This window comes from Columba livia, chromosome 6, assembly GCF_036013475.1.
Source record: "Columba livia isolate bColLiv1 breed racing homer chromosome 6, bColLiv1.pat.W.v2, whole genome shotgun sequence".
In the NCBI taxonomy this organism is placed as follows: domain Eukaryota; kingdom Metazoa; phylum Chordata; class Aves; order Columbiformes; family Columbidae; genus Columba; species Columba livia.
The window spans coordinates 3443449-3465850 of record NC_088607.1 but is presented as its reverse complement, the minus strand read 5'-3'; the positions used below and the strand labels follow the sequence as shown (position 1 = coordinate 3465850).

Sequence of the window (22402 nt, the reverse complement as noted above, 5' to 3'; positions counted from 1 at the left end):
TCCAACAGTGCATAGACAGACAACTCTTGCTGCAAGAAAAGAGAGGGGGGGCTACAATCAGCAGATATATTATATTTTGAAACCTCAAGTGAAGTTAATGACAATTTTGCAACACTACAGACACTGGGAAAGTGATACATTGAACTCAGAAGTTCATTAACGATTGTGTAATGTATTTTGCTGTAATTATTTTGCAGAAAACCTCTAGCCTACATGGACAGATACTTGGGACTGTCCTCAAAAAATCTGTTATAAGCTTAAGCAACTTGCATTACATCTGTGATCCAGAATAGTGGCCAAAAGATGGGAGTAAAAATGTGACTCAGTGTAAGCATGAGAAACTGTTCTGTGGGAAAAATAAACTATTCCAAAGCAAACCCCAGTCAGTTTAGCACAAAATACTTTGCAGCACGAGCGTAGTGATGTTCCCCTGGTCTGGGAGGATTTCAGAACCTACCTTCCCGTCTTCGCACTTGGTTCCCGCCAGCACGAGCCCAGGGTCGGGCATATCATCACCCAGGTACACGTGGGTCCCCCGACACAGGATCCTGCCGCCTTCCTGAAGCGGGATATTAGTTTCTATGGAAACAGCATTGGTACCAATTACAGGTCGATTTGCTCCCCCTTGACACTGAATTTTTCCACATTTAGCATCTCTGAAGGGAATAAACATAACCAAAGATTAGTTAAGTAATTTTAAGTGTTGTTAAGTAATTTTAAAGGTTATAAGCCCCCTCCCACCCGGTGTATCTGCTCCTGTTGGCAGGGACAGCCCCTACCTGGGTTCACATTTGGCAAAGGAGCTCTTGGAGTCTTTGCCGCAGTTGCCGTATGGATCACCCGCAGAATTGACTCTCTCAAAGCAGATCCCAGGAGCGGGTTTCGCACCTGAAAACAAAACCTCATCAGAACTTCCAGCTCATACAAGGTGTTTTTAATAATTTTCTTGGAGCTCCACCGATGCTTTAGGGGAAGGTGCGATGTGATCAGCATATTGATGAAGCACAACAGAACTGGCGCGGGATCCGCATGCTAACTGAAGAGCCGGGGTGTGCGGGTTTCCCACTATTTGTCTCTCTTGGCAATGCTGAGCAATAGGCAATGCACAACTCTTTTGGAATTTCTCTAGACGATATCCCTCCTACGGGTCCTCCTGGGACACAAAAACCTTTAGGAAATGCCCAATCTAGTTTGGTGAAGAAAGACAAGGGCCAGCCGGTAAGTCAACTCCTTCTTTTTCCAGGAGCCCACGTGACTGTAGCGAAAGCCCAAGAGCTGAAGCCAAAGAAAACACTCTTCAAGTATGGCCTAAAGTGCAATTCAGAACAACACGAAACCAGAAAAAAATCCAGTTGCAAACCAGTCCTATGTGACTCTAAAAACACAAATACACGCCATGGTGAAGAGAATATGCTGCTGGTAGCTCATGCTGATGCACTGGGGAGAGGAAGAGAACCCATCCCCACCTGAATCCTCTGCTAATCCGCTCCTGAAAGCCTGACTTGGAAGAAGGGTCGTTTCTACCATAGAGGCAGAAGCAGGATCTGGGAAGAAAGGCAGCATCTGGTTCTTATCTACCACAGCTTTTTATGATGGAGACATGTCCTAACAGCAAAGGAACCTTCCTGATGGGCGAGTACGGGCAATGTTTGTGCAGACACATTATCGAGCCTTACATTTCAGAAGTTTAAAGGTACTATTAGAACATCTCTTCTAATGTCTTATACCATCTCCTGTCCATTTTTTTCCCAGATCATGACCAAGTATTGAATATCTTCTACGGGATGATACCTGCATTTATCTGCAAGGCCCAAGAGGTGGAGGATCCACTTCCCTGTTTTGACTTGCAATGATTCATTAGTCCATGTATTAGAATTTAATCCCCTTGTTCTAATGTGAAGTGCGGCTTTTATTTCCAGCCAATAACTGCTGCTCTTTGTAAGATGAAGAGGCCCTTTGCTAGGGCCCTTTACTGCCCCATATTTTCTTTCCATGAAGATAATTAATAGCACAATCAAGTCACTGCCAACATTCCAACTAATCCAATAAGCGGACTTGCTTTGAGCACACAAGGTGGTGAGGAGACACAATGGCTAAAACTCCTCACAGCTATCTGCTGGAAACATTTCTGTACTTTTGAGGGATGAGCCAAACTAAAGCAAAAAGAACTGGCAACGAGTGATGTTACAGCCTGGGGGCTGAGAACAGACCATTCCTACAGTGTTCCCTCATCTTTAACGGAGACAAACTGAGTTAACATCACTTTTTTTTAAAAATGTTTTGAGCCACTTCCAAGTGTGGGTAAAACATACCAGTTATTTGCACCATCCTGAACATTTCATTTGAAAAGCTTCAAGGAGGAAGAAGGTTTGAAATAAAAAAGGGGTCAAATTCCCGGAGAAGAAAATACAAGTATGATTTTAAGACTTCCAGTTAGTGTGGGTCTTTTCACTAATAACTCAGAGATTAACGCCTCAATTAATTATCTGCATTTCACAGGCAGAAGCTTGACTAATACTATATACTGCTGCACCATCTAATGCTATTAAGGACAAAATATTAAAACCTGAGAGAGGCTTAAGATGGAACTCTCTTCTCCCTCTAGTGCAACTAGAAAACTCAGAAAGAAAAGCACAGAAGGAACAGAATATGAGCTGTTGTTCCCTGGAGAGCAGGACAAGAGCCTGAAATTCTTTGGAAGATTACGATCAAGCTTGCTGAGTTCAGAATATTTCTCAAATCTGGAACTATTAAAAGGGACGCACACAGGACTCTTTCACTTCTTCTCATTAAACCACAAGCAACAATCAAAAAATCAACAAAAGCATCCAGACAAGGCACTGTGCAAAAAGCAAAAGTCAAATTTCCATTTTCAGCATGTAGATTACTCCTCGTCTTTCCCAGGGCAGGCACATTAACGATTCAGCTTGATACAAACATTAATATGTGCATATACTGTGCCAGCTTGGGAAAAGAAGAAAAAGGGAGGAAAAAAAATATGCTGTAAGCAAGAGGCCAAGAAAAAAGGCTTTTTCTTCCATATCCGCGAAGGTGGATTTGCTCAGACCCATCTCGCCAAAGGAATAAGCTCCCCCATGTACCACTATCCTGTTCGATTGCAATGGGTCTCGTTTCTTCTTGGCCTTTGTGCCCCAACTAGTTCAGCCAGCGGCACATCGCTGCATTCCTGATGAACACATTAAAAAAAAGGTGTTAAAAAGAGAAAGGGCTCACTGACACACTAAGACAGTTTAAGGTATTTATCTGCCTCTTTCTCTTGGTGAAATGTGTTGTTTGGTTGGGTTTTTTTGAATGCAGAAGTCAAGCGTGCTACAGCGGATGGACAGCAGCCCACAGGAAGAACACCACATCTGCAGCACCCTCGCAGGGCGCAGACAGCGAGCTTTAGCTCCAACCGATAATGGAGCATGAAAAAATGCTCCCCCTGGCAGGCTGGGAGCAGCCTGGGTATGAAAACACCTGGTACCCAACGATCACCTGCGCTTGGAAACAGCAAGCTAGCTTCAATTTCTGTCTCTGGTATCAAACCAAAACATATTGTTGCTTGGGATTCAGATGGCTGTTCCCTCTCCTCGCTGCTTTCTCAAAATATTTGGACATTTTTACAGAGGAAAACATATCGGAGTGTAAGAAGCTGAGCAGATGGAGCTCCCAAGTTAAAAGGAGGATTTCAGAGGACGCTTAAGGAAGAGAACTGTGATGTTGTGTTTCTGGAGGAAACCCATTTATCATGATTGCACCACATAAACTGAAGCACAAAGTCCCATCTTTCTCTATTTTGCCACCTCTACAGGCAAAGACAAAATGATCTGTGAAAGACTTCCAGTGATTAAGTGTTTCAAGCTGGATGAGCAGAGTTTATCTCATTTGCTATTGATAATTACAGTCTCGTGACCCTGTAATGAAGGTCCTGTCAGCATTTCCAGGCCAAGTGTTATTCAAGGGATTAAATCAGCCATCTGAAACTGCAGAAGGTCACAGCTCACCACGGCCGTTGTCAACCCCCAGAGCCTGAGGTTTTTTTCCCAAGGTGTACATTGATGAGCCCACTTCTTTCCCTGTAAGGCTGCAAAAAAAGACATGCTCTATGCTTTTGGAAGTGTTACAGAAACACTGTGTCATTTCAGATCAGCACAAGACCTGCTGCAATGAGAAAACACCGTCTCCCGAAAGAGAGAATTTTCTGACCATGGTGCTGATTCCAAGAAGAGAGAAACACCCGTTCTCAGGCTGACAGCACGGAAGAGATTTCAATTCAGGTCCAAACAGTCTCAGACATTTAAAAAAATTATACAGTGTTTATGGATGTGGAAGGAAAAAAAGCCCACACCTGAGTAACTGGAGTTCTGCTGCTCAGAGCAAACGAACTAGCACCACTAACAACTGTGTAAGTAAATATAAGCATAAAAACACCGTTCTCTGGCACGTGATGTGCGCCTGGATTTTACCTCTCATTGTTTTACCGCACAGCTGATGTAAAGCAAACGTTCCACAAGCTCCCCTTGGCCTCTCTGTCTTGGTGATCCCTGTTGTTCAGTCTGTGCAAGAGCGAGATGGGGCTGAGCTGTTGTCAGTAATTTTGCATTTCAGGGCTCTCACTGGCCCTGAAAACATGGCTTAATGCCTTACACATCTCAAAAAAAAATAGACCTGGCCATAAATCTCTGGTGATCAGAAGAGCTTGATTTTCATTGGACTCAAATCTGGGTGAAGCTGGGTTAGATGGGCAGCCCATCTCTTTTGCCTACAGCATCGCAGCTGGGAAAAAACCACAAAACTCTTACAGCAGTGACGGGTCTTTGTAACAAATATTGACATTAAAGTTAAGATTCTTTCTGCATAAGCAAATGGCTACTTCTATGCAACAAATTTCAGTCTTTTCTAATTATTAAGCCAGTGCCTGCCACTGGCTCCCCACACCACTGGTTCTTCCCCCTTGGGGTAAAGTAGGAAAACACAGACAAGCATCTCCTTTCCTTCCCTAAGGAATCATTTTCTTGTCAATGTAGAAAAAGCCATGAGCCTAAAACTGAGAATCTTCTACTCCCTGGTAACCAATAATTCCTCTCTCTTATGTATCTTGATCTGTGTGTCCTGTTGCTCCCGGGATGTGCCAGTGGAGCCCCAGGTGTTGCACAGATGTGTCACTATTATCAGTAAGTCAGACCAGCACAGTTGGATATTTTCGAATATGAGACTAAAAAAGTCACAAGCAAGTCACGCATGTTGCTCCTTAAAGACAAAAAATACATGAATTAAGGTGAGAGAGAGAAAAATCCGTGTGTTCTGGGAATGAACTTGGTCTGTGAGAGGAATTTATGGCTATTTTCAGACACTGCCCCCAGGTCCTCCTCCCCTCTTTCACTCCAAGCTTTCCATGATGTTGCAGATAGGGAACAGCAAAGGTATTCCCCTATTTGACTTGAATTTATCTGTTGAAAGTAAGCAAAAAACCCAAGGAAATGCAAGTACATCTCTCTGGGAACACATTCCTATTGCTCAGCCTAATGTGAACGAGCTCTGACAGTGCTCATCATTTTTCTTTAACTACATCGAAAAATATTAAGATTGACATTTATCATTTGGCTTCTGGACATCTTGTAATCCAACAAACAAAGAAAGATGTACCAAAGAAGACAGTGATAAGGAATTCAATATACAGAATACTAAAAAAAGTTACTGTATTTTACTTAGCATGTTTTTCTCCTATCAGGAAGCAGAAAAAGGAATTAATATAAGTGAACTCTGACCTGTTTTCTCTTTATGGTGTAGAATTTGTCTCAAAAAACCAAACGACTCTCCTTCATTCCAATACACACAGTTGGTAAAAAACCATTTTAATCAACTATAACAACCTAGTGAAAGGTTCAAATATATTGTTTGGATACAAAGGCCAGAGACACCACCTTAGAATGTCAAGTCTCTCTTTCTGCTGCAAGGCTGGAAGGAAATCTTTACATTCTCTCCCACAGTGTTTTTCCAACTGCTCATACTCCATCCAGATGTGACCAAGTGGTGGATATTCACATCCTCAGTCCCTAAATCCAGAACACGGGCCCTAGGTTTTGCCTGAGCCCTACGTGCTGCACTGCTTGAAGGCTGATTTTCCCGGCGTTGCCTCCAAGAATGTGAAGAGAATTAAGCCTTCCAGTTCAGGTTTGGTAATGTCCCATCCTTCATTTGAAAATCTTTATCCTTGGGTACAAATAAGTGTATTCCAGCTCCAGTCTGTTGGATCTCTGCTCTGAACAAAGCCTTATTTCTCAGAGCCCTGCCCAGCGGAGACCCCACGCACAGCGCTGCCCACACTGAACAGGCCAGAGAAGAAAGACAAGAAAGAACCCGGGGAGCCCAGGGGTTTGGAGGATTTGCTGCGTTAGGACACAGACCTGGCAAGGGAGCTGCAGCAATTCAGCTCTCTGACCTTTAGTTGCATTTTTCTCAGCAATTGAAATTATTAACAGTCCAACCGAGTAACTTTCCACGGCATGGGAAACTGGTTCATCAGGAGATTTTGCTTTAGATAAGAGAAAATGTCTGTGTGTCCAGGGGATTAAAAATCCCAGAATGACTAAGACTGGAGGCCGTAATTGTACACACTGACACGTGCTCATATTAACTCTACCATGTGAGTGGGATTTGGAGGACTATATCAGGTTCATGGCTTGCTCCACACGGGGAGTTCAATTATGAACTGGAACTCTGCTACCATTCTCTTATGCCCACACGACCGAGCTAACCTACCATCTGCATCACTGGCATTATTTCTTCAGATGCTTTAACTCTCTTTAAAACAAAAACTGTGAACAGTCGAAGTCCCTGTGAAGATGACAGATAAATCCTTCAAGAGACTTCTGATGAGGGTTTGGACAAAGGGAACCATCTGTGTGTCATATTGATAAATAAGTTTTGAAACAGAGTTGAAGGCAGAGAAATACTGAACTGAAAGAGGCCAAGGGAGCCAAAAGAGTCACTTTAAAAGAAATAATTAAATCTACTCTAACTAATGCTTTTCTTCAGGAGAAGTCAAAGTCTTCTTTCCCATTTGAGAAAATGTCCAAGTGAGATGCTGAAGGAGACATGACTGGTCCTTATCAATGCAGGAGGCAATAGCAAAAGGCTGAGTTAGTACTTGTATTTCAGTGGAAGGGCCACAGGACATTACAGAAAGGTGAACAGCTTTCCTGGGGTATCATCTGTCTAGGACAGCCCAAGAACGTGTACAATGAGATCTTTTTTTGCAAAACATACAAAAATTCCCAAGGGAGAATAAAATCTTTCTGCTTCAGTACATACACTGCTATGAGTACTGTCAGGAAGCAGGTTTACAGGTAACACCGATTAATAACATCTACACAACGATACAAGAATCTTACGTTAACGTCAAATACTGAACTCTGTTTTGGGATGTCGACAGATGCACATGGGCTATTTAGAGCACAGAAGGAAGGTTATGTACCAGCCTGAAAAGAGATGTGATTTCAACCTGCCAAGAGCATTCAGCACTTTGTAGGATGACATAAGGCTATATCAAATCCAGTATTAAATGATTTGTCTAAGTTCACATAGCCATTTGCAGCCGTCTTGCAAAACGAACCTACTTACTGTTGCTCTCTACCTCCTGCTGCAAGAGATGAAGCCGACTGCAGATCAACGATAAAATGAATCACAAAATTATTCCCTCATTATTCAGTTCAGAAAAGAATAGATGCAGATTGGCACCGCAGAAAATTCTTCCAGCTCTATCTATAATCAAACACCTTTTGCTTTTTCTTTCCCAAGCGTGTTTCATGACCACATCTCCCGTTTCTCAGGCTCACCCTGGCCCCAGAGGGTGATGCACTGCTGCTCGTGGGTCTGGCAGATGCCGCTGTAGCAATAGCCGTCCTCCCGCTGGCACGCGTGCCCGTCATGCAGGTACACGTTGGCTGGGCAGTGAGGGCTGGCTCCGGTGCAAAACTCGGGCAGATCACAGGAATTACTTGAATCTCTGCAAGAAATCCCCGCTGGTTTTAACTGCAAAACAAACAGAAATCCTTAACCGAATTGCAATCAATAAGAGTTATGCAGTGGTATAACTCATGCGGTGCACAAACAGCTTTTTCCACTGGCTCTGCACCAACTGACCGCAGAGGACAGTGTAAGGATTGCACAGCTCTTTAAACACGTTTATTTGACACGCTGCGGAGGGTTTGGCAGGAAGAAGGGCCAAACTCAACTTGCAGCTGCAAACATGGCTCACGTGGCTCAGGTCAGAAGGTAAATCCAGCCTTTTGTTCATTTTCAACTAAAAACCAAAGTTTTCAGCATGCCTCCTGCAGCCACGCCAAAACACAGGGGCACAGAAACACCCTGGGCTGTAATGCAAAGGATGCTCTACAGCACCAACCAAAAAAGTCAGAACAGAAACCTTTCCATCCATATGGCTCTACCAAGACAGCACGGAGCAGGGCAGCCAGCTGATCACATCATGTTATGGATTATGGTATATAACTCATGAAGCCACCAGCCCACCTGCCTCCGGATTCAGCTGCCTGAGGTGGAGGGGCATCTCCTCAAGGAAACATCACTCTCTTACGGGCATCAAGATCTTCAACTTAATTATACAACTAGTCCATATAATTCTTCCTGTCCCGTCCTGATTTCCCTGGATAACTATATTTTTCTCAGAGCTGAAGGCAACTAGCAGGCAATGCCAACTGAACGCGCCAGTCGGAACCTTCGCTTATCAACAAGCACCTTAAAAGCTGGTGGTGCCCTGGGAGCAGCGCTGAATTTGAACTGCAGCAGCGCCTTCAGTAAAAAGCAAAGAGATGTGGAGATGGATTTTGCTGAAAAGCATTTGCTGGCTGTTTGGATAGCTTGCTGCTACCCAGCTTTTAGGCAGATGGTTGCCACAGACACAACGGAAACTTGCTGAATGCTTTAGTAGCCCATATGCAAGAGATGGCCTGAGAAACGAAGAAGGTAAATGCCTGCAGCAAGCTGGCTTTTTATGGGATGTTAGGAGTTCACAAGAGCTGATGATTTGCCATTAAAAATACATATGCTGTTGACAGAATTAATATTTAAAGAGTCTTTGCACAAAAAGAGGGTCCAGCATCTAATGAGTGTTTGCCAGAGCACAACATCCATGTAAGCACAAAACAACCAAAGAATACAAAAGTTTGTGAAAAGAGGTTTTGCACAAGCAAATTAAATGGCTACAAATAGCTCAGACACCATTAAAAAAAAAGTCTGTTAATCTGCTCCTTCAGTAACTGGTACAATTTGAGAATTTTTTTAATTGCTTACATGAGATCCAAGTGTCTCAATGCTTAATGATACTAATTTGTTCTGCATCCTTGCTTACAATTTGCAGTCGGGAAGATTGTGGAATTCTGCCCACCCCACACAGAAAATAACCATCCCCATGGATTCACCTGGCAGTCTTCGCAGCAAAGCCCGTGTGCGCACACTGCTCCTGGTTTCAAAGTACAGGTAGTTGCATTACAGCACCGGTTTGTACATTCCTAGATGGAGGATAAATTGAGAGCAGACAACTTGCAGTCACAATGAGCTGTAAATCAAGAGGCTGCCTATAGCTCTGCCAAGAAAAGCCAGACATGAAACAATGAATTATGCATGAAATCCTACAATTTGATCCAAACAGTCTTGTCTGCCCTTAGACTCAGCAAGCGCAATAATTGTAGTAAAAGCAGAGAAGCCATCGAGGAAGGCTGGTTTATTCTAGCTATGGATCTAATCCCAAATATCCCAAACAACTCAAGTATGCTGATACCAACCCTGACACCACAGTACGGTGTTTTATTTCCACACAAAACAGTGGAATGATTCCACTGCCTTCAGGACCTGTGTTGCAGCTACTGCTCATCAAACCACAACTCTCTATTTTGTGATAGTTGCACGCCAGACTTCTGTATCGCACGGAGACGGGCGGCTGCCACAAAGCAGATGATGACACCATTCCATGTAATCTCTTATCGGGCTATGCCAGTAATAGAGCTTTAAGAAATGAAATGAGTATGAACTGCATTCTCGCTAACTGATACATCCCAATTTCACACTTAGGGATTAGACGGTGGCATGTGCGGGCTTTTGCAAACTTCATTCTCAGTAGGATGAGCTACTAAGAAGTTGCAGAAAATAATGGATTGGTTTTTCCAAGATTATGCTCTCAAGCTGCAAGTTAAATCAGCTGTGCTGGAATCTCAGCTCTCTAACAAAAATAGCAGCAGATAAAATTGCTCTTCAGCTGTGTTAAGTCAGTTTGACTTAACAAGAGATCACCAACAACATAGGGAACACAGGAAAAGTGTGTTACAATGATGTTCGCAGCCTCTTCTTCCTTTATTGGCTTTTGTAAAGCTTTCCAACTGGAAGACGGGGCTACCACTGCACTCAAAATAAAGAGCAAAACTATTCTCAGCACTTCACTGTGTTCTTAGCTAATATCTGCCTAAATACAGCAAGCTAACTGCGCTGCCCTGGAGCAGGGGAACAACTTCCTGCACCTCTTTTGGATCATGCCGGAAAGCAGCAGGCTGCATAAATATTTCTGTGCAGCTGCTCTAGTTAAGAAGTAACATTCTGCTGTACAGAAGCGCATTTTATAAATTCACCTCAATAGCAATGTGAGAAAAGCAGAGAGGAGGAAAGCAATGTCAGTCCAATTCAGGTGCTTCTGAACCAGTCAGCTCCTATAGCCCATCATGTGGCCCTGCACAGCCAGCAATGGAGAGCAATCGGCATTCCACGGGCTCATCGGGATAAAGACACGGCTCTTTGAATGGTATTACTGCAGCCTTTGACATTTCCAATTACTCACACGCTTATTACTCATTGTAGGGAACAGGTTTGCTAAATAGTTTTTGTGCCTGGGCCATTAAATTGTCAGGAATGGTTTTAACATAAACAGGCGAGCAAACAGAAAAGGCTCCCAAGGCTGGAGGCTGCCACCCCAAACCACTGCTGTGTCGTAGTTCATTATTATTAGCAACAACAGCAATGATGGGAGTTGGGTTTCTTGGTGTGGGTCTCCTGGGCTCATCAGAGCACCTCAGCAATTCCAGCACCACCTACATGGTGTCAGATACTGCAGACAGGACATTTTTGCAGCCCCTCTTTTCTACGCACACAAGACAGACCACGTCGGGTCAGCCCATAACCCTTCCAGCCTTGTGTCCTCCTGGCAGCAACAGGCAGAAAATGCTTCAGGACAACAATACGAAGACACACAGACGCCACCTTCCTGGTCTCCTGGCTCACCCCTGGCTCCACGGGCACTTTGAGCACCTGTAACATGCAGCGGAAAGGAACTCACAAGTCATCGATGCAGTGTGGGCAGCAGCTCCTTCTGCTGGTCGGAAACCTGCCATTTTCTAACTGCATTTGCACGGTTCTTGGCAGGGGGCAATCGCTCCCTACTCAATCTTCCCATTTCGCATTTTCCTTCCTTTTCTTCTTTTCCAGCCAGAGACTCTCCAAAACTTTCAACTACCTTACTGCTTTTCTTTCAACCTTTTTCATTCTGCTTTATTCTTCCCGAGATCAGGGAGGGGTAGGAAAAAACGGCATATGCATTTTCTGAGGCAGCAGATTTATAGAGGCCTATTGATGCTTTGTTTTCCTATTTCTTCCCTAGTAATTTCTAACAGCCTATTTACCTTTTAGACCACTCTTGAGCACTGAGCTGACATGTTCACAAGACTATTTATTGCAATACGAAGTCTCGCTCCTCTATGGTCAGAGTCAGCTCAAGTCCATCATCTTCTACCTGATATTTGGAACGTGCATCACTCCGCACTGAATCCCATTTGTCACCTTAATGCCCAGTCCAGCTGTCTGAGAAGGTTCCTCTGCAGTTTCACAGCCAGCGTTCATCTCTACCATCCTAACTCATGTCATCAGCAAAGTCAGGACTATTCCTCTTCCCGGGCTGTTTATGAATATGCTGAATTGTGTAGTCCCCAGGACACATCTCATGGATACGTCACAGCACATCTCCCTCCACTCCATAAAACAATCGATTTATACCTGGTTGTAGTTCCTATCTTTTATAACCCAATTTCTGCCCATGCAATATTCTCTCATCCCACAGCTGCTTAGTCTCCTAAAGAGGCTTTAGTGAAAGGTTTTGGTCTACAGCCCCTCTGAATTCCTCACAGGCCACAAGAACAGCATCATCTCTTTCCATCCACTTGTTCAGTCCTTCAGAGCACTGACAGGTTTGTAACACAAGCTTTCCTGGCACAAAAGCTGCGCTGACTCGTCCCTCACATGTCACAGCTGTTGAGGCACAAGATCTTAACTAAATTTAGAAGTAACTGGCCTGACTTCTGATTTACCTACTCGTAGTTTTGTGATTCCTCTTGCAGCCCGTTATAAAATTAGACGCATATGTCACTTTTCAGTTCTCAGGGACCAAGGTTATTCTTTTTTCCCTTCTTCTATCTTGCTATCTTTTTCCTTCTTCTATTTTTTTCCTATTTTCATGGCTACAGCCACAACCCTCCATCCTTATGAATCCATTGCTAGCCCACTGTTAACCAATGTCAGTGAGGACAGACCTCAGCACAAGGCTAGTATCTTACCTAAAGGAGAAATATCCCTACCAGCCACCTATATCTACATATTGACTGATATTTACTTCTGATCACCGATAAAATACAACTGGAATATGTTATTGTACAGCTTTCCATGCCACAAAACACTGCAACACTACTGACAAAACTCAGCTGGTATAAATTACTGGGCAGTCAATTATTAACTCATCTAAAGGGTTTTTTGGTACCACTCAGATTACAGCAGTAATTCCAAACTAATGTAATTGGGCCCAAGCTGCAGTTTTCCAATGCAATTAAAAAGGAAAACCACAGAAAGAAGAGCCAAATGAAGTCAGTGCTTGCTGACGGTAAGTGGCTTCCACTTGAAAAGGTATCGCTAACGTGCAAAAGTGAAAATGAGAAAAGATAACTGGGTTAGAAAGACATTTGCAAGCTGCTTGCACTCCATTGACTTTAAACAAGATAAGACTGCTTCCTCCAACCTCGTTACCCTGAAGAATGAGTGAACTGTCAGGAAATCCTTACGGCTTGTGTAAATCCAATCCGCTGTACGGACAGGATGCAGCAAGATCCCGCTGTTTGAACTGCCCTGGTCTAGGGCATTTATCACAGGAAACAAATCCCTCATCTGCTGATATATTTAATTCAGATAATCTTAGAGACATTCAATCCAGCCCATGAGCACAGGAAGCCAAAGGGATAAGGATGTTGGATCTGACCTGATTTGAGCCCCAGGTTGTGCCTGTCCCCTGATCTGAGCAGTTCTCGGACACATTCACTAAACCAAACGGAACCATCTTTGATGCAGCAGCAATCTATTTGGAAGGCAGAACAGGCTGTTTCTGTCAGCAGGTAATTGACTAGCGGCAAAGAAAAATCTCATGGTGAAGGAGGGAAAGGTCTTGTACCTAAAAACTGAAGCTGGCTGCAATGAAAAAATACCCAGGCAGTAATAATACTTATATAACTATTTATATTAATATCTGAGTGGCTTCTGATACACACTAACAAACCCTCAATTAATTCATGGTAATAGCAGAAATTTGAGCAAAGTTAAGAAATGTGAGTTTAGCTTATTAGCTAGTACTTGAAGGAATTTCTGTTGTTGGGAAGATGAGTTAGTCACCATTAGTCTGTTGGAGCAGTCATGAGAATTTGTTCTCTAATGGTGAATCGAACACATTCTTAACTAAAACCCAGCCTGAACTTCAGCAACTCAAATGCAATTTAAGCACAAACTCCCCATATATCTGAGGACTCTGAGGTTTAAGCTGTTAAGACAGAAGCAATGGAGAGTTTTGTTTTACGCCGAATCGTGTTAAACGTGTCAAAGCAATTCTGACTCATCTTTGCTGTTAAGAACGTGTTGACAGGAGGTGAGCGGTAGCTCCTTACATCAGGCTCCCCGCAGTCGCACTCCTCGCCGTCCTCCACGTAGCCGTTCCCACATTTCTGTCCACCAAAGGACTCCTTGACTTCAGGCAGGTTAAACAGACACATTCCCACTCCTTTCTCCAGGCTGTTCTCCAGGTCCTTTCTGCTGCAGCTGCTGAACACCATGGGAAATGGATAGCTAGGAAAAAATACCCAGGGACAGAAACAAGAGGTGGTGTTATCAGATGAGAACATCTCTCTCCTGCCATGCTGGTGACCTTTTAGCACATCTGTGGGCAAACATGAAGATGGTGTTCATTTTTTTAACACTTTAACCTAGGACTGAGAAATAGCAATTTCACTGTGAAATTGTGCCAAAAACATATAATAATTTCTGACTATGAGTAAGGGATTTCCACCATCTTCACTTACACCTGTAGCTGCTGTTAAGGATTTTAAAATGTTCACATTTGGAATTCTTTCTTTCTCTTTTGCATATGTAGTTACAGCGCAAATTCTGATCATGAGCCTAAAGCAATAGCGGGCGAGCAAGGAGGATTCCCGCATTTACAGGACTGCAAAACATCCTAATCCTTCCTGGAAAATTCAGCCCCAAATGGCAAATTCATTCCTCCCGCTCTGCAGAATGTCAAACTGCCTGCTCTTTTCAGGAAAAATCATACAGAAAAACACCGAGTAACTTGATGAGTCTGCTTCTGCAATTCATCATCGAGCTTGAGAAGTGCATGATTGAAGCAAATTCTTATTTTACATCAGGATGACTGTAAAGATGCTACTGAAAACACCAGCATTTTGCATTCACACTGCTGAGAGCAGGATTTGGCCCCGCTGTGCAGGCACATGGCGGCTCTGAGTTCTTTTGGAAAACACATGGACAACGCTATTGAAATGATCCGGGGCAGTACAAATATCACCAGACAATTTGTGGTTTTCTGTTGAGGACTTAATTCCATTGTCACTAATGAAAGTTTGGGGTTGGATTTGCAGATTTGAGACAAAGTGGCAGCTGGATGTGGCCACCAGAGCACATCCCAGAGTCTGCTGTGCCCTCTCTGCGCTGAGATGGGCACACGGTTGATGTCCACGTTGGATCGCAATGAAATCATAAAATAGCTTCTCCCCTAAGACTTGGTACTTGGGCCACTGCTGCTCCACGGTCCAGCAGTCATTCAACATTATGGCAGCACAGGGAGCCAACCTGATCATGACCGGACTTCATTCCCTACATGTTTTGTATCACTCCCGTGTTATTGGGGCATCATCTTTACAGACAAGATAGATAATAGGTGGAAGTTCTGCACTGCTGAACTTCAGACTTTTATTAATCTCCTGTTGTTTCTAACATCCTGAAATGAAAAGCTTGCTTTGTGAATGATGATGCCTATAGGAATCAGAAAGGGATCGATTCTATTAAAAAATGTTTGACAATTACAGATGCCATAGAGCTTCCACTGCTGCCATAAAGTTGATTAGGATCTTCTAGAAAGGTTATAGGTACCTAACACAACAGAATTTATTTTGTGCATATTTAAAATTACCTCTTTTACAGATTATTTTGCAATGAAACAGCCATTCATTGGAAAAGAACATGACTCTAAAGAAGAAAATAATTTTCACTATCACTATAGGACTTGTCTACTTAAATTAGACAGGTCTGTGATTCACTGACATATGGAAAGTTAATAGGCATCTCCACTTCAAAAACTAATGTGTGGAAAATATCAATGTTTAGGCAAAACGATAAGAGTCTAAGATACACCAAGCAATTTCGGGATAGCACGAGGCAGGAGTCGGGCTGCTGCAGCTATGGGCCCCAAGGGAAAACGAGGAAGGTACGTGGAGTAACGGAACAGAAAATAAGGACGCTTGGGAAACCTCCTCCTGACCATTTCACGCGGAGCAATGGAGATGTTCTTACCGGGACACTCCAAACTCCTGTCCTGCTCTTAGTCTGACCAGCAAATGTGCTGCAGAAGATCTTGTGCACATGACTATGAACAGGTAGATGGATGGTCACTACTACCAACCACCAGAAACATCTCAAGAACCCCAGATGCATCTGACTGATAAATCCTGCCAAAATATAAGAGTGCTCGATCACACATGATCCTCATATCAAAGTGGGAATAAATGAATAGTGCATCATCCACACAAGATCCTTCACTTCAGTGACACATTTGCTTTGATATCAATCGAGATGAACATGGGGAGACACACATACCTTATGGAGACTGAAATCAGATCAGGAACACAAATCACGCATTTTTCCCCGTGCCGTATGTCTTGGCCACACAAAGACCATGAGAACAGTCAAAACAGTCAAAACTATCAATATTTTAAGGCTGTTCCTTTTTATCCATGAATGCTCAGCGTCATCTGCATGAATGGGAGATGTGTCTGTCCATTACCGGGAGAACAGAATCCTCTCTCTGTACCGCTGAAATAATGTCATTGTTAATGAATGAGGTTTCTGTTTTCCCCCAAAGGAACTTCAAGCTGTTTCCTATTTTGTACTAAGAGATCCATTCATCTTCCAGCTTTTCCTGCTTCTGACGCTGATTCCCTCAGCTGACATCAGTGCAGCGCATGCTATTAGATGAAATTTTCTGAAAACACTCGTTCTTTAGCAAGTATGCCCAAAATAAAGCAATACAAACCCAGAGACAGACCCAACAAGTGGAAACAGAGAGCACCTGAAGGGTAACCACACCATGCAAGAGAAGACCCCACATCGATCGATGCCAGTTACTTCACTGGAAACATAACTGATGTTTAATACTACGATATTCTGACACACGAGCATTCTTCATTTTTTTTGACCAAAAGAAAGTCCCATGTAATAACCACCGCGTTTGATCACTGTGATTTTAGGCTACGTTTTGGCTGTCTTTGCAATTTTAAAGCTGTTTCATCAGAAGCATGAAATCCCTGGCAGATGGGAAGGGACGCTATTCGTATCAGACGTCAGCAGCTTTAGGCACGATGTGTAAGTGAATCTGCAGCTTGTGAAAAATGACCAAGTAACAGTCACATGGAAGAAATCTGTCCTCTGAACAAATGCAGCAGGTTTCCTCGTACTGTTATGAGGCTTCGGACTCACCTGGAAGGACAACCTTCGGGTGGGAAAAAGTCGTGTGGTCTCCACAGCAAAGTCAGCCCTTGACCTGTCTCCAAGATTTCCATAACAGGCTAAATAGGGATATTTAGTCATCTAGCCATCAGCCACTTATCCTATTGGAAAAACTCTCAGCTACCAGCTCATTAAACCATTGGAGAACCAGATAAAAAATTAATTAGCAATCAGTATATTCCATTATCCTTCACTCAAGACATTTTCTTTTACAGATTCTTATTTTTCTACAATTGGGAAGAGAAAGGATACTTTGGTGCAACCTAATTCTTGTTCTAAAATGCTGAATAGTCCACACAGTTCCTACACTGTTTGAATCTGTAGATTTAGTACAAAATGGATCATTTTGTCAAACCGTTCTGGCTGTGGGTACAACTCCACAGAACTCAGATCGTGCCCAGCACTCCATCAGTCTCCTCATTGGGTTTACAGCAAGGAAAATAATTTCAGAGTCTGTCTACCCCTCCTGAATCCACCGCATTCCTCAGTGTCTCCTTGGTGCTTAAAAGATGCACTTAATCTCAAGCAATGAATATCCCAGTTCCCAGTAAAAATAGCTTTGACTGTTCCTGCAGATGAGAGCTCACAGCAGTAAAAGGATGCCTGGTAACTGATTCCTTTAGAAACAGAGTCTGGTCTTGTCCCATTCATTTATATTTCAAGCACTCAAGCCATTCAAATGCCAGTTTCCTCTATGTTGTTTTGCATTTAGCCTGTATTAGACGGCTCCTTTCATTAACTAAGCGAAGTGGCATCGTCACCATGTCAAGTCCCTTTTAAGAACAGAGAATTCTTTGTACAAACACCATGTTGCCCATCATTGCCATTTTTTTTGCAAGTTCATCTCCGTTTCAGAGGCATTCCCGCTCCTAATGGGCTGAAAAGCACGAGAACAAGGACAGAAAAAGAGAGGCTCAGTGCTGCAGAGAATTACAGTCTTTAGAGACGAGACAGCCAAAGCAGTCGGGAGAAACACAGTGGCTGCTGCTGGGTGGAGGGGACCACAGCAGATCAGGAATGTCCTCGCACGGATCCTGCGCTCAGGCTCATGTGCTGCATTTGCAATTGCTGCCTGTCCCATTCCTCCCACTGGAAAATGCTCCTGGCTGCACAGCTTTCCTCCATTCCAAACCAAATTGCATTCCACTGCATTGCAGCAATTCCTTGGGAAAGCCACCTGAATTGAGACTCCCTTGGTGCCTCCAAACATCTAGACGTACACCTCTAACTTTAAGCGTCTAAACAACAGTACCTTGGATCTACCTCCTTCATGTTCCTCACCATAAACCACATCTTGCTGTTTCTCAAGAAGCACCACTGAAGCAGTAACACCATCGACGCTTCTGGCAATTCGCTGTGTGTCACACAGGAGGACAAACTGCAGGTTCACAACATCCTGAAAACTAACATTTTGATTGTGATGATTATCGCTATCCAATCTCAGAATTTTTTCATGTTCAAGGACTGGAGCGGGTCCAGAGAAGAGCAACACGACTGGTGAAGGGACTTGAACATAAGACCTATGGGGAGAGGCTGAGGGAGCTGGGCTTGTTTAGTCTGGAGAAGAGGAGGCTTAGAGGTGAGCTCAGCACTCTCTAGAACTACCTGAAGGGCAGTTCTAGCCAGGTGGGGATTGGTCTCTTCTCCCAGGCAGTCAGCAATAGGACAAGGGGCCATGGGCTTCAACTCTGCCAGGGGAAATTTAGGCTGGATATTAGAAAGAAATTCTTTACAGAGAGAGTGGTCAGGATTGGAATGGCTGCCCAGGGAGGTGGGGAACTCGCCGTCCCTAGAGGTTTTTAAACTGAGATTGGACATGGCACTTAGTGCCATGATCTAGTAAACGGACTGGAGTTGGACCAAGGGTTGGACTCGATGATCTCTGAGGTCTTTTCCAACCCAGTCGATTCTGTGATTCTGTGACTTTTATGAAGTAAATGCCTTCGTCTCTCCAAAATGTTATATATACACATTATATGTACGTATACATCATATATCTAGTGACATGGTTCATTTGTTCTAGTTCATATCACAACCTGATTGTTCAGCATTATGGCAATATTTATACAGAGCCTTTTACCAAAAGGCCCCGAAGTACTTTACAATTATTCACTCAATTAAAATGCACAACAGCCCCAACGAGCTCTATTAAGTACCACCAAGCCCTCCTCCCTGAGGTAATATGATAATTGAAGATTATATTAATTTTAAAAGGACATTTTGATTTTCCAGAGCATACTTACTGAAGCAACCACTGACTAGCTAATTTCCAAAGTTGCAAAAAACTGGGACCCGGTTTTGTCCAGAATGCTCGAAAAATCCAGCCTGCAAGGCCCTATGTGGAAATAGCTCAGACATCAGCAGCGCCTTTTAAGAGCATGAAGGTGCTCAAAGACATGAAATGTTGCTGGTTGAGCACCTGAATTTCCAGCACCTTGTCAGAGCTGACCACCACAGTGTCTCTTTGTGTCTGTCCCAACCCCAGGACCCCTTGAGATTAACAAATATGAATATCTACTCTTCTTAGTCTGCAAAATTGTTCATCTTCCGGTGCCCAAGGGCTCACAAGAAGAGCAACTCCGATCCTTTTTTTGGAGGCAGAAGATGGGAGTTTGAGCTCCCCCGTGTTCAGACCCTACAGAATTACCTATGCACAAATGTGTAGGGTTTCTGTTGCAAATCCCCAGTCTTGCATAGAAACCTAAAATAGGGGGTTTTAACTTTCAAAAAACTGAGACAGGATTGCTTTTGTTACTTCAGGTGTAAGTGACTTTTCCAACAAAATGGTAGAGACTAACAAAAGACTAACCTTCTAGAAGGTAGAAGCTTAAGCAACATGGATGTTTCTAGATCCAATGAGGTGTTGATTTCAAGGAACTATGACAAATTTCCAGCCTTCTCTAACTCCTGATCATTCTTTCCCACTAAAAAGCATATCCCTTGGTTTTAACCTTCTAGACATTATTACCGCTCTCCATCTCTTAAAAACAACTTTTGATGGTCTTCTAAGAGAGATGAGCCTACTAGAATAAAACTGAATTTGCTATGAGATGACATTTTCTGACACTTCAGCTATTCCGTACAGCATGTTTGTTAATAAGTTAGGAAGCATAAAGAACCTCATAGACTTCGGTATTAAGCAGGAGGTAAACCTGAGTTTTCTTTGATATTGAAATAGGTGTTCGAATACTACAGATCCCTTCGTGTATAAAGTTCTGTCGTTATACATCATTCCATACGCCTCATGTTTAAATAGCAATTGTTCAAAATCAGACAGATGCCATCATACGGAAGGGCTTTTTAATCTATTATTTAAACAATGCCTTCATTTGTAAATACTTTTGAGGGAGAAAGACACAAATACAGTTTTAAAGTAGATCCCATAAGCACAACAGAGGAAAGGGAGACCCTAAAGGTGGCTGCAATCCTCTCCCACCCAAAGCTGGGAAGAGGGGCTGACCCAGAGGTCCCTTGGTACAGGACACCAGAATGGATGGGTCACACCTTTTAGCCAAAAATGCAGGATGTTTTTATATATACTAAAAAAAGGATTGAAAAAGGAAGCTTGCTTCAAAAGGCACTAGATGTCTGACAACTCGCACTTATTTTTCTAGCCTATTTTTCATTCCCTTGCTCCTCTTTTATAGTTTTAATCCCTAGAGCATCAATAAAGTAGAGCATGGAATTGGGCTATGTGGTTTTACATGACATCAAAGCTCTTGCTGTCTGAGTTTATGGTCAGTGAATTTGAAACAAGCCTAGATTTCTCCTACAGCTTTTGTCACGTTCACTACATGGTGGTTTTTACACCTCCAATAAATAACTGTGAATAAGTCACACTGGTGGTTACATTTAATTGATGTGTAGTGGCATTGGCTTGTTGAGCTACAACGAAATTTCCAGGGTTATTGAAAAGAAAGTCTTTGGAAGCGAATGTTTAAACTTCGCACACAAATGCTTTAGGTTCGTTTTAATTTGGCCCTGGGGATGGTGCAGATTTGCCAAATGCATTCAAATCATCTCAGCTCAGGTGCCTGGGTCGGGCTGTCCCAGCCCCAGCCGAGACTTGACCTCTCTCATTGAACAGAAGGTGAAAATTTAACTACCTGAACTATCCAAAAAGGCAGATTTATAATACTGACTGGGGGACTTCAGGGCAGAAAGCAGCAACGAAACGAACAACTGGATGTTTCAGAAAAATACTTTCTGTCTGCAAAGGACCACCATTTAATGGCTTTATACAATATATACTGTCATGGCTTGATATTTCTGCAGTCACAAAACTGCCAAATAAAACATTATTAGCAGTTACTTTGACAAATATATGGTCAGAGAAGTTTTTTCTTGTTGAGAGGCCTGTTGTGACTTTCCTTTCTGTGATCTGGGGGTGAAGCAACACTAAACCGATTCATCAATCCTGACAGAATTCTGACTTTATGCTCGAGTTATCTGCATTGCAAAAGCTCTACGGGAATTGAACTCAGACAACTGTTCTTCCTGTTGGAAAGCAGACAGCCAGGGAAAGTAGCTATAATCAGTCTGAAGTCGCCTCTGGCTCATCTCTTGCTCTGTTTCCTTTTAGACCGCTACCTCATTAATAAAAATTTGCTGGATTGCTGAGAGTTCAGGTTTCACAATCTACTGCTTAGAATTTGATGTTAATCCAATGCTGACTACAGTGAAAGCTAAAAAGCAACAACGAGCAGAGGGAGGGATGCACAGGCCAGGCCAGGCCTGGTCCCAGGCTGGAGAACCGAGGCAGCAGGCGGACCCAGCACTGGCCGCCAACAAAGGAAACTACAAAAGAAGCACAGAAAGAATGCCCAGGGTTTAAAGCTGTTGCACAAACCAACATCCTCAGCACACGACAAGCAAATCAAGAAGAGCAGTCCATCATGTTGCTCAGAATACCTTACCGAACATCAGCGTTCTATTGATTTCTGGTTAGATAAAAAGCACCGTATGACCTGGCTGGACACGCTGGGGCAGCGCTACATAGTGATGACACTTCATTTATTTCCCAACGTGACCTTACATCAACTTTTGTTTTAGGCAGTTACATTCTGATTTTCTCCCTTGAAAAGCTTCAGAATTATTTTTTAAATGGGTCATGAGCAGATGAGGAGGAAAAAAACAAGTAAAGTGACTTTGGGAACTTGGTTTTGAGAGAATCACTTTATAAAGAGCATGTCTGGCTGCGGGAGAAGAACAAAATCATTTTTCAAAAACCAAAGCAAACCAAACAAAAAAGAAATTCAAACCTAAACTGTAATAGGGAAAAATCAATCCA

The 22402-nt window shown here is 43.1% G+C and overlaps 1 protein-coding gene across 3 annotated transcripts in view; it reads right to left on the bottom strand.

Annotated features, from left to right (window-relative positions):
* The window catches only part of ADAM12 (ADAM metallopeptidase domain 12), a 171205-nt gene that overhangs the window by 12217 nt on the left and 136586 nt on the right, over window positions 1-22402 (bottom strand). For all 3 annotated transcript variants that reach the window (XR_010473363.1, XM_021292029.2, XM_065066740.1), the window contains exons 12-16: window positions 13983-14160; window positions 9444-9533; window positions 7842-8037; window positions 780-888; window positions 458-656 (exon numbers count right to left, since the gene is read on the bottom strand). Coding sequence is in view for 2 of the 3 variants with exons in the window: in XM_021292029.2 (XP_021147704.2) it covers window positions 458-656; window positions 780-888; window positions 7842-8037; window positions 9444-9533; window positions 13983-14160 (772 nt within the window). In the remaining variant the exon portion in view is untranslated. The remainder of the gene's footprint in view (window positions 1-457; window positions 657-779; window positions 889-7841; window positions 8038-9443; window positions 9534-13982; window positions 14161-22402) is intronic.